The sequence below is a fragment of the Dromiciops gliroides genome, chromosome 3, assembly GCF_019393635.1.
Source record: "Dromiciops gliroides isolate mDroGli1 chromosome 3, mDroGli1.pri, whole genome shotgun sequence".
Lineage (NCBI taxonomy): Eukaryota > Metazoa > Chordata > Mammalia > Microbiotheria > Microbiotheriidae > Dromiciops > Dromiciops gliroides.
Genome location: NC_057863.1, coordinates 387303180 through 387320553, shown reverse-complemented (window position 1 = coordinate 387320553; position 17374 = coordinate 387303180). Strand labels below are relative to the sequence as shown.

General features: G+C 38.4%; 1 protein-coding gene across 1 annotated transcript in view; it reads right to left on the bottom strand.

Moving 5' to 3' along the window:
- Positions 1 to 11438, bottom strand: part of MARCO (macrophage receptor with collagenous structure) — a 57682-nt gene extending 46244 nt beyond the window's left edge. Inside the window, exon 1 of the mRNA XM_043995436.1 lies at positions 11277 to 11438. Coding sequence (XP_043851371.1) covers positions 11277 to 11385 — 109 coding nt within the window. The 5' untranslated portion in view covers positions 11386 to 11438. The remainder of the gene's footprint in view (positions 1 to 11276) is intronic.
- Positions 11439 to 17374: the final 5936 nt, after the last annotated feature.

Genomic DNA, 17374 nt, shown 5'->3' with positions numbered 1-17374 from the left:
ATACCAGTAGGATATAAATCATAAGTTACAATGGTCCTACTTCACAATTTGTCCAGGAAGGATTCTTGTTTCTTCTAGGAGAACAGGATTGGAAGAGCCACTCAGATTGGAATCACTGGGTAAATGACCTGACCCCTCCAGTGCTCAACTTGCTCCAATTACCTTATCAGCAAGACCTTTCTAGTCTAGGTCCAGGTCTTAAGTCCCTGTTTCATTCCATTTACACATACAGAGATGGGGTGTGTAATTTAAGATTCTAAATGTGGATTCTAATCTGTTCCCCCAGTTTGGGGGAAACTGACTAAAAATCACTGATAAAACGAGTTTAGGTTTTTAAGGGTTTATTGGAAAATAGAAAAAGATTGAGAACAGAATTCCAACAGCCTGGCATTCCTATCTTTCCTCAAATTTCCTGTGAAGTCCTCTGCTGTCACCACCATCAAGTCCGGAAGCCAAAAGGCCAGCGCTCTCTGCGCAGGCTCCCTTTCCTCCTTCCTGTCTCCTCCCAGACCATAGGAGGCTCCTCAAGTTGATTGGCTGGTAGCCTTGATAGACAGCACCCATGAGCAAATGTCATTTCCTGACGCCAAGGAAAAGCCACAATGCCTCTGAGGCATTTTCCTCATGGTGGAGCTTTTCCACAGCAAGTCTCTAGTAGGTGGCGTCATTCCAATCATTACAGGGGTTTGTTTCATTCCCATAACTATGAACCTTCCTTTCATATTGCCATTAGCTCCTCATTTTGTGTTTTGGTCTACTTTAAGGGAATGGGCATATTTCCAATGATCATTCACAACTTATTTGTTTTATTGACTTGAACTCTATTGATATTCTAGGATCCTTCCCAACTATGTCACTAATAATAAAAATAGACATTGAATAATAATTTATCCTAGGATCATTTCTGTCTGCATTTCATCAAACACAAGTACGAGCAGAATGAAATAATAACTCACATTTACATAACACTTTAAGGTTTGAAAAGCTCTTTAAACACATTATTTCATTTGAGCTTCATATCAACCCTGTGAGAAAGGTGTTCTTACAGAAGAGGAAACCTGTTCAGAGGGAATAAGGGATGAACAACCATAGATTAGATTATATTTCACTAAAGCATAATTTAAATGAGCAAAACACAGGTTTTGTGGTCCAAAGCAGCAGAATTGCTCCTGAAATCTCAAATTTCCCTGGACTCTTTCCTACAATGAAGTGAAATGATTGGCTTTAGAATTCCTAGGGAAAGGGGGAGAGGAATGAGGTGAACAGTCACTTCTAGGGGATTTCAACCCTTTTCTCTCTTCATTTCACTCCCTCTTTCTTTCTCCTTCCTCCCTTTCCTTCTTCCTTTTTCCATCCTTCCTTCCTTCTTTCCTTCATTGCATTACTATGCTTGTTTCCATCTCCATTGTAAATTCCACCTTCCATTTAAAAATTCTTGGTTTTTTAAATAACAATTAGGCTTAGTTAAGCAAAACAAATCCATGCATTGGCCATGGCCAAAAATGTATATCACAAATTATTCTGAGTCTCCCACCTCTCTGAAGGAATTTTGTTCTAAGGATAACTTTTTTAATATTTCAGAGTGAAAGTGGTGATCATCAGAATCAAATTATGGCCAGCTAATCTCACTTCCTTCTTTTGAATGAGTTATTGGAGTAGTGTATTGGAGCAATGCCATTTTAGTTCTAGTAACACATTTGACAAAGTTTGTCATGAGATTGAGAGCTGTGTTGCATGATGGCAGATTTGAATGGATTTATAGTCTTTGAATGACTATACCCAAAGAGTATATATTAGTAATTTGATATAATTAGGTAAGTATTAGAAAAGTTGTAGAAAGTCAGTTTAAAGCTCTATCTAAGAAAAACTTCCTAATGATCGATGACCCAAAGTGTGACGGGCTAAATCAAGAACATTGTGCATATATATATATATATATATATATATATATATATATATATAGAGAGAGAGAGAGAGAGAGAGAGAGAGAGAGAGAGAGAGAGATATGTAGATATAGAGATAGAGAGATAGAGATATAGAGATAGAGAGATAGAGATAGAGATAGATAGTGATAAATTCTTGGCCAAACATGAGATAGAGGTGATTATAACAGATAAATAGATAATTTAGGTTTAATAAAATTGAAAAACTTTTGCATGAACAAAATTAATGCAGCAATGATGAAAAGGCAAGTTAACCAAAACTTTGATATGAAAAAACTTCATATCAAATATCTCTAACAAGTATTTCATAGCCAAGACATGTATGAAACTACTAGACATATTTGAGAACAAAAGCAGTTACACAAAAGAAATAGGTCATAGAAGACAAATAAATAAAAGAGCATTTAATCTAATCTATATACCATAACAAAAGATGGAGCCATCTAGCACCTACTTGAAGAACTCAAAGGAGGCAAAACCCATTACTTCTCTAGGCAGCCCATTTCATTTTGGGATGGTTCTAATATCTAAGAAGTTTTTCCTGACATCAAGATGAAATTAGCCCTTTTGCATCTTTGATCCATTTTTCCTGGGTTTGCCCTCTAGGCTCAAATGAAACAAATCTTGTCCCTCTTCTAAGTGACAACCCTTCAGATAACTAGACAGCTACTATGTCCTTATGTTACACCTTCCACTAATTGCCCTGACCTGCAGAGAAGAATTAACAAAAGAGGGAATTGGAGTGTTATCAGGCCTAAAGACTGAAAAGGTCAGAGGTGAGATTGAGAAGCTAAGATCTCCCGAGGAGGGTAAAGTAGACAAAAGAGACCTGGGCTCTTCTCTATTCACTGTATCACACAAGCAAGAGACCTATGTTCTGTTGATGGCTCTACCAAGAACTTACTGTATGTTCTTGAGCCAGTCACTTCCTCTCTGGGACATTGGTTTCTACTTCTATAAAATAAATGGGGTGTGTGTGGGTGGGGGGCGGGACACCAAGATGGCAGAGGAAAGGCCATAACCTCTATAGCTCCCCACAATCTCATCCATCCACATACCTTCAAAAAATGCCATAAGACAATTCCTGGAGCAGCAGAACCCACAAAAGAAGAGAGTGAAATAATTTTCCAGCCAAAGACTTCTTAAAAGGGCAACAGGGAAGGTCTGCTATACTACGGTGAGAGAGGAGCATTGTGTGTGGCTCAGATTCAGCCCCAGGCAGGTCGTGCCTCCAGAGCCTCAGAATCATCAGTGTCAGCAACTTCTTCTGAAACTCAGCTCACAGACTGGTGAAGGTACTGCAGCTGGCAGGGGGAAATAGTAGGGGTCTCTACAGGAGTTAAGTTAGAGCGCCCATGTTCCGAAACAGTAAGCAGACTCTAGTGGCAGAGGCCCAGTGTAGGAGGGGCACAGACACACCAAGCTTGCAACAACAGAGAATCAGATTTCAATAAGATTTCTACTTCTGGTTTAAAGAGCAAGCAGGCCCGTGGTTGTGGACAGGCCAAGCAGGCTGAGAATAAGCTTCTCCTTAAATTGTACCACCTGGGACCCCCTGAAGCTTGGGTCAGTGCATCCTGGAAGCAGTGCTCCACTTTAAGAAGGAGTTAAAAGTCCAGAAATTGGCAGGCAAGATAAGAAGGCAGAAAAAGAAGCAGACCATCAAAAGTTTCTTTGGTGACAAGGTAGATCAAAATACACCCTCAAGAGAAGATGACAAAATCAAAGCTCCTACATCCAAAGCTTCCAAGAAAAATATGAATTGGTCTCAGGTAATGGAAGTGCTCAAAAAGGATTTTGAAGATAAAGTAAGAGAGGTAGAGGGGAAAGTGAGAGAGGTAGAGGAAACAATGGAAAGAGAAATGAGACTGATGCAGGAGGGTCCTGAAAAAAAAGTCAACAGCTTGAAAACCCAAATTGGCCAAATGGAAAAGGAGGTGCAGAAACTCTATGAAGAAAATCATTGCTTAAGAATTAGGATAGGGGCAGCTAGATGGCTCAGTGGATAGAGCACCGGCCCTGGAGTCAGGAGTACCTGAGTTCAAATCTGGCCTCAGACACTTAACACTTACTAGCTGTGTGACCCTGGGCAAGTCACTTAACCCCAATTGCCTCACTAAAAAAAAAAAAAAAGAATTAGGGTAGAGCAAATAGAAGCTAATGACTTTATGAGAAATCAAGACACAATCAAACAAATCCAAATAAATAAAAAAAATAGAGGACAATATGAAATATCTCCTTGCAAAAACAGCTGACCTGGAAAATAGATCCAGGAAAGATAATTTGAAAATTATTGGACTACCTGAAAATCATGATCAAAAGAAAGACTTAGACGTCATCTTCCAAGAAATTGTCAGGGAAAATGCCTTGATATTCTAGAAGCAGAAGGTAAAATAGAAATTGAAAGAATCCAATGATCACCTCCTGAAAGGGTTTCCAAAATGAAAACTTCCAGGAATATTTTGGCTAAATTCCAGAGCTCCCAGGTCAAAGAGAAAATATTTAAAGCACCTAGAAAGAAACAATTCAAGTACTGTGGAACCACAGGCATGATAACACAAGAACTAGCAGCTTCTACATTAAAGGACCAGAGGGCATGGGATATGATATTCCAGAGGGCAAAGGAACTGGGATTACAACTAAAAATCCCCCACCCAGCAATACTAAGTATAATTTTTCAGGGGAGAAATGGGACTTCAATGAAAAAGAGGGACTTTCAGGCATTTGTGATGAAAAGGCCTGAGCTGAATAGAAATTTTTACTTTCAAATATAAGACCCTAGAGAAGTATAAAAAGGTAAACAGAAAAAAGAAATCATGAGGGATATTAAAAGATTAAACTATTTACATTCTTACATAGGAAGATGATACTTCTAACTCATAAGAATTCTCTCAGTATTAGGGCAGATTATAGAAATAAATTTAGACAGAGGGCATAGGTATGAATTGAATATTAATGGATGATATCTATAAAGCATTTATTTTTTGTTTATCCTTTTCTTTGTGGGGCAGGCAAGGTGGAGTGGCTTATGTCTGGGGCTGGATTTGGGCTCAGGGCCTCCTGGGTCCCAGGCTGGTGTTTTATCCACTGTGTCACCTAATTGACCCATGAAGACATCTTTAAAATAAAGTGGAGGGGGGACAGCTAGGTGGCACAGTGGACAAAGCACTGGCCCTGGATTCAGGAGGACCTGAGTTCAAATCTGCCCTCAGACACTTGACACTTACTAGCTGTATGACCCTGGGCAAGTCACTTAACCCTCATTGCCCCCCCCCCAAAAAAGATAATTAAAAGGAGTAAATAATCCGAGGCAAAGATTCCAATGCACCATGGACTGGATCTCTACCAACCTTTAAAAAGGGGCATCTAGGTGGTGCAGTGGATAAAGCACCAGCTCTGGATTCAGGAGGACCTGAGTTCAAATCTGAACTCAGACACTTGACACTCACTAGCTGTGTGTCCTCGGGCAAGTCACTTAACCCCCATTGCCCTGCAAATAAAATAAAATAAAATAAAATAAAATAAAATAAAATAAAATAAAATAAAATAAAATAAAATAAAATAAAATAAAAATAAGGTTAAGGGGTAAGAGGAATACACTGGAAGAAAGGGAAAGTGAGAAGTAGAATGGGGTAAAGTAGCTCACATAAAAGAAACAAGAAAAATGTTATGGAGTGGAGGGAGAGATGGGAAAAGATTGAGGAATGAGTGAACCTTACTCTCATCAGAATTGGCTCAAAGAGGGAATAACATATACACTCAAGTTGGTATAGTAATATATCTTGCCCTGTGGGAAAGTGGGAGGTGAAGGGGATAAGGGAGGAGAGGTGAATGAAGGGAGGGCAGATTGGGGGAGGGGACTGTAAAAAGCAAAACACTTTTGAGGAAGAATAGGGTGAAACAAGATAGAAAATAGAGTAAATATCAAGGGGGAGGGAATAGGATGGAGGGTAATATAGTTAGCAATAGTAACTGTGAAAGAAATGATAAGCAGGATGCTCTCAGTAGGACTTATGAAAAATGCAATTCATCTACAGAGAAAGAACTGATGGTATCTGAATACAGATTGAAGTATAATTTTTTTTTAGTTCCTCTTTCTAAAGTTATTTTGTCTGTTTTTTTTCGCAATCTGATTAATGTGGAGATATTTTGCATGACTGCACATGTATGACATATTGAATTGCTTGACTTCTTAGGGAGAAGCAGGGAGGGTGGGAGGAAGAAAATTTGGAACACAAAGTTTTAAAAAATAAAAATAAAAATAAATAAATGGTAGTGGGCTACAGAAGTGAGAATGCTAGATTTGGAGCCAGAGGACACAAATCCTAGCTCTACTACTTACTATCTATATGTCCTATCACAAGTCACTTTGTCCCTCGGGGTCTCAGTTTCCTTATCTCTAAAATGATGGTTTCTGTGGGTCCTTCCAACTCTAAATCTAAATGATCACTGAAACCCCTTCTATTTTATTGCTATATGATTCTAAGTCAATTTACATGTAGATTTCTTGTAGTGTTAGGATAAGTATTCTTTCTACAAGAAACTGGGTTTTTTCATATTCTTATCCTTGCTTTGCTTTTCCCTTAGATTTTTTCTTGTTTGGTTAAAAAAAAATTGTTTTGGAAAAATCTCAAGCTTTTCTCAGAAAAATAAATGAACTTATCTTCCAAGTCCACCTGCTAATTCTGGAACATTTTGGTTAAGAGACTTTTTTCAAGAAGACCTGAGTTTGAATCTTTCCTCAGACACTTACTAGATGTGCAACTCTTGGAAAGCCACTTTGATTTCTCTGTACCTCAGTTTCCTCATCTGTAAAATGAAGATCAAAATAGTACCTAAGTCCCAAGTTGTGAGGATCAAATGAGATAGCATCTAAAGTACTTTGTAATCCTTAATGCACTATATAAATGCTAGTTATTTATCGTTATTATTTTAATCATTAATTAGTAAAGAGAATGATGATTCAATGTGTGTCAGCATGAGGGGCAGAGTAGGTATGAATGCTTTGAAGAAAAGAAACATTCTTCAAGAGAGACTGTGCATGGTAATAGGATCTCTGATTCATTATCTCCAGAAACATGAGCAGAGACAGACAGAGAAAGAGATCAGGCTTTGGAAGGCAAAGCTTGAACCTTGACATATCCCTGATTTCCAGCTGACCCCGTAGAGAATTTGGGAAATATCTCTGGGTGAATTAGTGCCTTTTTCTCTTAAGTGAACTAAGAACTCTCAAGCACTCATAAATTATTGTGTATTTTCTGGCATATTCTAATTTGTATAACTTATCTGATTTCTATTTGTTATCTATTTGTATAAATGGTTTTACTTCCTGTTCACGATTTGTGATGATCTTTTGTGTAATTGGCATTTGATGGGAAAAAAATCAAATATGTGGATGTTTTTTTAGATGTGACCTCTTATTTTAAAGGGAAGTATCTTTTTTGAACCTAAAAAAAGCCCAAAGCACATGCCCTGACCATCATTTCTTTAGGGGGGCAGATAGATGTAATTTCAGTCCAATAACCCCTCTCTGAAGGGAGAACAGAGTCACCAACTTTGTTGGCCTAGGAATCATAGTCTCCCTTAGAGAAAGATAGGGCAAGTTTCCAAAGATATTGCTCAATGCAAACCTTTCAGCCGCATGTCCATACATTTAGACATACCATACAAATTTAAGTAAGATATACACATCTTACATAGCAGGAACTCTACATATATATCTAAGCCAGAAAAAAATGGGGACTCAAGTCACACAGTCTTTAATTCAAGTGCTAATAGAACTAGGAAAAATGAAGTGAACTTCAATAGCAGAGCAGTTAAGAACTGATGTCTGAATACTCCAGTCCTTTAGTGCCTGGGATCTTCTTTCCTTCCAAATTTCTGGAAAAAGCAAGCTTCACTTGCTACCCCAACTTTCTCACCACCAACCCCTTACAACCTGGCTCCCATTTTGCATTACTGGAATTTCCCTCACTAAAGTCTTCAAAGGCTTCCTTTAAAAAAAATAAGCAGGGGCAGCTAGATGGCACAGTGGTTAAAGTGCTGGCCCTGGATTCAGGAGTATCTGAGTTCAAATCTGGCCTTAGACACTTGACACTTACTGGCTGTGTGACCCTGGGCAAGTCACTTAACCCCCATTGCCCCGCCCCCCCAATTTAAAAAAATTTTAAAAATTAGCAAACAAAACCAAAACTGAATTGAAATTATATTGATGCCTTCTGTTTTTACATCAGTTATTTCTACATGTATGCCTCCCCTCCCCACCCCACACACATATAAACACTAACCCAGTGAATGCTCCCTTATAACAAAATATAAGAGAAACAGTTCTGGAGGAATATGTTCTGGCTTGATGCTGAAGGACTCTTATATGATCCAGTAATTCCCCAGGACTATGAGACTTTTCTGAAGTTGATTGGTGATTGAACTAGGAAGATTCATTTATTCTCTGAGTGGGCTATATAATGGAGTGAGTAAAAAACCAGGCAAAACAAAGTCTCCCTCTTTTAAGCCTATAACTGTGATTTTGGCAGCCTTTCCCTTCAACTTCAAGCAAAGAAATGGGAGAAAAATTCTGAGGAAAATCATTCAACAAAACTAACCCATCCAGTGACCATGCAGCATCTTATAGCTATAGTCCTGTGGGTAAGGAAGGCAGCTGTATTTCCATTTCTCTTCTCTGGGACCAATGGCTCCTCAAATAACAAAGTATAAAATATTAGAGCTGGAAGGGACCTTACAGGCCATCTAATTCAACTTCATGTTATAAATGAGGAAATCCAGTCTGAGAAGGATGAAATGATTCATTTCAATAGCTTATGTAAAGTGAATGACAGACAGAGGCAGAGTTCAACTTAAGTTTCCTGAATCAGAAACAAGCACATTACAAAGGAAAGCATGCTGGATTTGAAGTCAGAGGATTCTGGCTTTGCACCCTGTGTGACCTTAAACAAGTCTCTAGGCTTGTTTCCTCATTTGTAAAATGGACTAAGGGACCCTCCTAGCTCTAAATCTATCATTCTATTCCTTGTAAATTCACTGCTATTTTAACCATGTTATACTGAAAATATCTTTTTCTCAGGCTTAATCTTCATTGATATTTCTCCAGCATCTCATCCTCCTCCTTAATATCCTCTTCTCCCTTGGCTTCTATGACAATGAACTCTCCAAGTTCTCTTCCTTTCTTTCCAAATGATCCTACTGTATGTTTTTCTCTGACTAATCTTCCTCTTCCTACCTGCAAACCATATGTATGACCCTAAGGTCTGGCCCTCTTCTGTTACCTCCATCTCCTCTATTAAGATCTTTTCTACTAACCTTTATCCTTCCCTTGGTCATTTTTCCCCATTTGCCTCAAAATCTATTCCCTAGGTCCATGCCCTCTCAGTCTTCTGTCAGTTACTTCCCTTCTCCTAAGATAGATGAATGATTTCTCTAAGTACCAAATCCCTACAGATAATATACATTTTGAGCTCCCTGTCTCCTTTTATAGAATATCTCTCTTCTCCTATAGGAGAATTCATCAATGTTGCTACCCCCCCAATTGAAACAACATTCCCCCCCTTCCTTTTTTCAGTCCCTCTCTTTGCCTCCTCACTCATTCTTCCATAGACTCTTTTCTTCCTGAGCAACTACAGGAATTATCTTCCGCTTGTTGTTAACCTTTGATTTGATTAGGACACATCACATATTCCCTGCTATTTTCTACCGCCTCTTCCCCTTGTGTGTAGGGACTGTCTCATATTCATTGTAATACTCACAATATAATTAGACCTGGTAAGATACCTGTGTGACTTTGGACAACTCACTTCATCTCTCCTATCTTGGTTTCCTCATCTGGAAAATGAAGCTTTTAGACTAGGTGTTCTCCTTATTTCTGAAACCTGTTATCCTGTGATCCCAGAGACTCAATAAATATTGAAGGAGTAGACGGGATTTTGCAAATATCCCAGAATATCTTCTTCTAGAGAAGTACAAGGGGTATGTTGAGGAGGCTGAGAGAAGTTTCCCACACTAATATTCAAGAATGAGAATTCAGTCCAAGGAAGTGGAAAGTTCACTAGAAAAAAGCTTTTCAAAACATATCTATGTGAAATAATAGTGATATGAAGATCAAAAGCATCAGTATAATCTGTTTTTAAAAGCATCTACGTGATATTGTACAGAGTAAATGAATCAAGCAAAACTGAGTGGGTTTTTCAGAAAAAAAAATTCATTTGAATTGAATTTTCTTGTACAATTGGTATCATATTCCTTGCCTTCTCAATGGGTTAAAAGAGGGACTCAAAGGAGGGAAAGAAGTTGGAACTCAAAAATTTTGAAAATGAATGTTGAATGAAGTATAAAAAAAGAATTCATTTGAACCCTCCTCTCCCATTATAAAAATGACCCTCAGATCTAACAGACATATACTTAAGCAAAGCAAATCAATATAGTGGTCATATTTGGAAACATGCTAGGCATTCTGCACCCACAGTTCACCTCTTCTCTGTGGAGAAGAGAGATGTATATTTGACCTTCAGTTGTCTGGAGTCAATGTTTAATATACATCTTACGAGTCCAAGTTTTCTTAGTTTTTTGTTTTGTTTTGTTTTGTTTTAGTGAAATTTTAAACTTGAATGTTCATAGCCAGTTCTCTTGAATCATTTCAACTTTAGAAGCTTATTTTCAATTTTAATTAGCATGGTGTAGTGGATTAAATGCATGATTTGAAGTCAAGACAACCTGGGCTCAAGTATAGCTTCTGACCCACATTGGCTAAGTAATTTAACCATTCACTGTTCTAGTTAATACCTTATATTGCAATGAGTTATAGAGTAGCTATTCATTTGTATTGATAGAGGTAGTTTCCTCAATAGGGAGGTTCATATACCCATTAAATCACAGGTCTAGACTCAACTGTCCTACCCTCTTTTCTTTTACCACCTCCCCCAGAATGCAATCAACTGTCCTGTTTTAAGGATAAAACACTGAGGGGGAAAAAGTTCTAGAAGTTTATGAAATTTAGAAAAAAATTATGAAGTGAAACATTTAATGAGGTGAAAGACAGTAGAGTCTGGATAATTCACTCAGAAATACCATTTTAAAATAGTAGTAGATTTGGAATTTAAAAAAAAGAAATAGAAGATGCTAATTAGGTAATGCAACTATTATTAGCCTTCTAGAAAATTCCAGAATTAAACATATTAGAAATTCATCTGCAAAAAGTAAGAATTTCTAAACACTAAACATACAGCACAAATTCAATCTTCCCAATTGAATATCCTATTCTTATATGGATAATGAAATGAATGCATTGCCCCTGAATTGCATTAACAGTGAAGAGTACTTTACCACTGATTTCAAAGGTCTCCACTGAAGAAAACATCGTTTGTTCTTCAGCTGCCAATCTGTTGGTGTGACGGATGACCTCTTCCTCCTTAAAACTCTCTTGAGTTTCCATTGCTATTGCTTTATAGTATGCATAAAGTCCTAGAGTTAGCAGAAATGCTCTTCCATTAGAGGAACCACAACATGAATGACTATCCCTCCTGTTTAATATTGTAGCTATTTGAGATATTGGTGGGGGAGGGAAGGAACTTCCCCTTGGCTGTGATTTCTGAATTTATAAAATGTTTCCTAACACAAACCAAATTAACTATTTCTTGAAAATGATCTGTCTACATGTGTAGGTCCTGGCCAGTGCAGCTGGCTAAAAAAAGGTGAGTGTGAATACTCTGGGAATATCCTGGACCCCTTTTTCCCCAGCAAACATCAATGAGGGAGACTATCATTCTCCTCCAGCCTGCCCCATCAAAAATTGAATATTAGGCTGAATGGACCATGGAACTAACTTCTTTTTTTTAATCATAAAAGTATTTTATTATTTTCTAGTTAGAGGTAGAGTTTTCAACATTTGTTTTTATATCTACTTCCAAATTTTTCTCCCTCCCTTTCTTCCCCCCTCCCCAAGACAGAAAGCAATCTGATGTGTTATAAATGTACAATCATATTAAACATATTTGTGCATTAGTCATGTTGTGAAAGAAGAATCAGAACAAAAGGAAAAAACCTCAAAAAAAGAAAAAAAAAGGGAAAAAAGTAGAAACCGTATGGTTCAATCTGCATCGAGATTCCACAGTTCTTTTTTTCTGAATGAGGAGAGGATTTTCCATCATGAGCCCTTTGGAATTATCTTGGATCATTGTATTGAAAAGTTAAGTCTATCACAGTTAATCATCACACAATGTTGCTGATAATGTGTAAAATGTTCTCCTTGTTTTGCTCATTTCATTCAGCATCAATTCATGTAAGTCCTTCCAGGTTTTTCTGAAACCCATTTGCTTATCATTTCTTATAGCACAATAGTATTCCATTACATTAATTTACCACAACTTGTTTAACCATTCCCCAATTGATGGGCATCCCCTCAATTTCCAATTCCTTGCCACCACAAAAAGAGCAGCTATAATATTTTTGTACATGTGGGTCCTTTTCTCTTTTTTATCTTTTTGAGATAAAGACCTAATAGTGGTATTGCTAGGTATGCATAGTTTTATAACCCTTTGGGCATAATTCAAAATTGCTCTCCAGAATGGTTGGATCAGTTCACAACTCCACCAACAATGAATTAGTGCATGGAAGTAACTTCTGCCCCTAGCTCCTCTGCCTACCCTAATCCTACCCTAGCTCTCAAGGCCCTGTTCATTTCCCATTTCTTCCTTCAAGTCTTCCCTGATCATTTCAGCTTATTCTCTCTTTGGACTGAATTCAATTTAACAAACATTTATCGGTGTCTACTTTGGGCAAGGCACTAAGCTAGGTACTAGAGATACAAAGATAAAAAAGCAAGAGTTCTTGTCCTCAAGGAGTTTCCAATCCACTAAGAATTCCAAGAACATTTTAAGTTATTGTGTTCCTTTTATTCTGTACATTTCATGTGTTATAGACCTGTTTCCCCAACTGGTTTGGAAGCTCCTTTATTGTAGAGACTGGCTAGAAGGAGTCTGACATTCATCTCAGGCCTCTGACTCTAATTCATGAATTCTTAACCTTCTTTTCTACCATGAACTCTTTGGCAGTCTTGAAAAGCCTATAGATCCCATCTGAGAATGATATTTTTCAAATAATTGAAGGAAATGTTAAATTTCTTTTTTTTTTTGGTAGGTCAATTAATTTATTCATCTAAAAACTGTGCAAAAGTATGTAACTCTCATCCACAAGGTATATATGAATGATGTTTAAGATGGAGGCCTTTTATTGTTTCTTTTTATCAACGTTCCTTATATAGCATATTGTAGCAGTGATATACTGTAGTTTTTTTTCTGTCATGTCTGACTCCTTGTGATATCATTTGGGGTTTTGTTGGCAAAGATACTGGAATGGTTTGCCATTTCCTTCTCCTGCTCACTTTACAGATGAGGAAACTGAGGCATACAGGGTTAAGTGACTTTCTCAGGGTCACACAGCTAGTTAAGTATCTGAGGTCATGTTTGCATTCAGGAAGATGAGTTTTCCTGACTACAGGCTAGGTACTTTTTCTACTGTGCCATCTAGCTGCCTACAATTGTTGTGGGGGGGGGTGACAGGAGAAAATCAGGGAGGTTAGCTGAATCTAGATCTGTGATGCATGGGTATAGGAACTTCTCTACTGAGGAAACAACCTCTACTACAAATGCATAGCTACTCTGTAACTAAATGCCGTATAAGATATTGCTTGGAACAGTGAAAGGTTAAGTAGCTAGTATGGGTCAAAGGCCAAACCTGAACCCAGGTCATCCTGACTTTGAGGACTGCTTTCAACCTGCTTCATATAGCTGGTAAGGGTCAGCGGTAAGACTTAAATCCAGGTTGTCCTGGCTCTGAGCCCAGTTTCTTTTTCACCTTGCCACAATTCCCATTCTATGGTGGGAAAATTTCTGGCTTCCACTTCCCTTTCTTTGTGCTTCACATTCAATATCTACAGAGATAAAAATTGTCTTCCCCTTTTGTTTCTCCCCTGTTCTCATCCCTTTCCAGTTCAACTCAAATAATGGAAACCTGGCTTTCTCCAGAAGACACTGCATCCCTGACCATCCTTTCCAATTCTAACTCCTCTTCTTATCCTGTCACTCCCACTCCCAGCCCAAAAAACTGGAGCAGGAGTAGACATCCTCCTAGCTCCCCCGTCTCACTTACAAACTGTTTCTCTGCCATCATAATTCCTCAGCTTCTTTTCTTTTGAGGTTCACTCCATCCTCATCTTTATCATCTAGTCCAACTCTTGTCACCATTGCTTTATAACAAATTCAAAGTCCTGGAGTGAGCAGAAATGTTCTCCAAAAGGAGGAAGTGAAACAGAAATGATTATCCCTGTTTAATACTGTAGCTATCTGAAGCACACAGGACACTTCCTTTTGCTTCTGATTTCTGAATTTGCTGACCTTCTCTGGCTTTCTCTCATTTCTCAACAATTTCAATAACCAGCTCATAGTCTCCTTCTTCCCTCCCTCCACCCCCAACCTCTTGCACTTGATTTTAGGGACTTCAAAATACATGCTGGTCTTGCCTCAAACACCTTCACTTCTCAGTTTATCACTGAATTTCTAAGATCTCCATCTCCCCTTCCCCCTCAGCTACACAGAGGGATGATCACAGCCCTTATCTCACCATCGCCTCAAATTGTTTGATCTTCATGATCCATAACTTTGAAACTCCCCACTCTTCATCTTCATCTTACATTTCTGTTTCTTATTTTTGTCTGTTTCTAGCTTTCCCCTAGGGGTATCCAGTTCCCATTCAAGCATTAAGCTGATTAAGCATGGAATTTCAAAAAAGGTTCATTACATTGCATGTATATCACAGTGAAGGAACTAAAATCCCACACAATAGCTATATCCTTCCTTGGTCACACAATAGTTATATCCTACCCTGAGACAAGTGATATTTCCTTCCTCCCTCTCCCCAGAGGGTCAGTCCTCACCCTCACCAAAACTCAAACAAAACAAAATCCAAAAAAACAAAAACAAAAACAAAACCCAAACCACTAACAGGTGAAATACCAATAGATTAAGTGTCAACGCATTTCCACTTGACTTTTTCTTTCTGGGATCTCAGCTCACTTCTTTTCTTTAGACTCCAGGTTCTGCATCCTGTCTCTCAGTTCTGGGCCCTATAATTGAACAGCATCACTACAGTGCTTCATACCTTCAGACTCTGGCTCAGCTCACTGCCCAAATGGCTTAAGATACCTCCATCCACTGCCACCAGCTCATGTTCATGATTACAGCCATATCCTAGAAGTTTTCTTCCTTGCAGTTGCTTCTCTTCTTCAGAGTCCCCTCTAGCTCCATCTTCTTTGTGTGTCCTCCTTGTATCTATGGCATTGTGGGGAAGGACTGCTTGGTTCATTTTGTAGTGGTCCATACAGCCAGAAAGAGAAAGGCTGGCTTGACTTCTCACCATGTGCAGAAAAGCCACCTTCTGTTCACTATAAAGTTATCGTTCTCTTAGAGACAAGATATCCAGAATCAGGGACATTGTAATGCTACTATACCAGTGGTATCAAACTCAAATAGAAATGGGAACCACTAAACTATACATGAGGACACAGTACAGTGGAATTGTCATTTTTATTCCTGGTAACTATGCCTCTCTCAAGATCACATTAGCTCTTTTGACTGCCACATCATAATGCAGATTCATGTTTAGCTTGCAGTCCATCAAAAGCGCCAGAGATTTTTCAAAACAACTGCTAACTTTGTCTCTGTCACCTTTAACCTGTGCCCTATTGAACTTCATCTTCTTTGATTCAGCCTAATGCTCTAGCTTGTCGAGATATTTTTTTTGGATCCCGATTCTATCATCCAGTATGTTAATCATCCCTCCCATTTTGGGGAGGGTCACTTTCATGTAAGTTTTATGAATGCCTGACATCATGCCACTTAGGATCCACAAAGATTGGGTCCTAGGGATGTCCTAATTGTAAGAGGGTGGAGAGGGATGCAAAAAATCACAGAATCGTGATCTCTCAGGTTCTTACCCCAAAGGCTTGACCTGTATAAGCCACCATGCCCACATATACCACAGCTGTTCACGAAGGGAGAAGTTGCTTCAGGCTTATTTACACTGGAAAGCACCTCTATGGGAACGAGGCAACTCTTCCTGGGGCAATTTCCCCTATGGTGCTGAAATTATTAGGAACTTTTCACTTCCCTGGGAAGGAAATTCCCCTAGAACCCCAGTGATACTCAGGTTAAGTGACTGATCTTCAACTATAATCCAGGCAGAAGGAACAAGCCACTTAAGGTGGGTCTGCTTCTGGTTAAGGAAGATGGTTTCTGGAGAAGCAGTTCTCAAAACGTGGCCAGACATACCTGGGGGTCCCCCAGACCCTCTCTGTGGGTCCAAGATGTCAAAATTATTTTGGTACTAATACTAAGCCATTTAAATTGCCAACATGGTAAACAAAAACAAACAAACAAACGATGCTTCAATTCGTCATCAGTAAATTTTAATTGGGTAATGTCTTTTTAATTGTGTGTCCAGCAGCAAGGATGGTCTGTACTAAAACTCTCTACTGGTTTCCCTTATAACCAAATACATGACGTTATAAAAGAGCCGAACTACCAGTTTCCTCATAGACCTATACTCAGAGAAAGACTCTTCTTAGAGCCTGCTCAGGTTGCTTGGAACAACCTGCTTGAAATCAAACAGGAAACTTCAGAAGCCTGACTGGACCCAAGTAGCACTGGGATTTCCCCCCTGCTCTGTTTCCCTGTATTTGTGGAAAGAGTTCAGTCCTTCCTCCTGAACCTTGAAGATAAGTTTAATGATAGTAGTGGTATTTTCTAGGGTCAAGAACATTGAAACAAATTGTAACAAAGAGATGAGGTGAATGTGGTTGAGGAGTGGCAGGCATATAAGAAAAACAGGAAGCAAGGTCAGGAACCTAGGAGGTCAGAGTCAATAGTGACAGAGATAGCCTCAAGGAACAGGCTCATGGTCTGAAATGGAGAATAGCTGGAGAGGCAGATGATAGGGTTTAGAGATGGAAGGGGCATTAAAGATCATCTAATCAGACTCCTGATTTTTTAGAGATCTTATTATGATTTTAGTTTTTGTTTTGTTTTGTTCTGTTTTTGTTTTGTTTAGAATTTTATTTTCCAAATTACATGTAAAAGCAATTTTTTAAAAATCTGAATAGAATTTTATTTTCCAAAATATATATAAAAACAAAATTTTAACATGAATTTTTAAAAAAACTTTGTGTTCCAACTTCTCTTCCCCCCTGCATTTCCATCCCCTACCCACAAGAACTCAATCAATTAAAAATAAGTTATACATGAGTAGTCATGGAAACATTCCCATATTAGCTAGTTGTGAGAGAAAACAGTCAAAAAACCCAGAACTTCAGATTAAGGAATGGTCAAAGAGGAAATGAAAAAAAAATTTAACACGTGTTTCCATCTGTT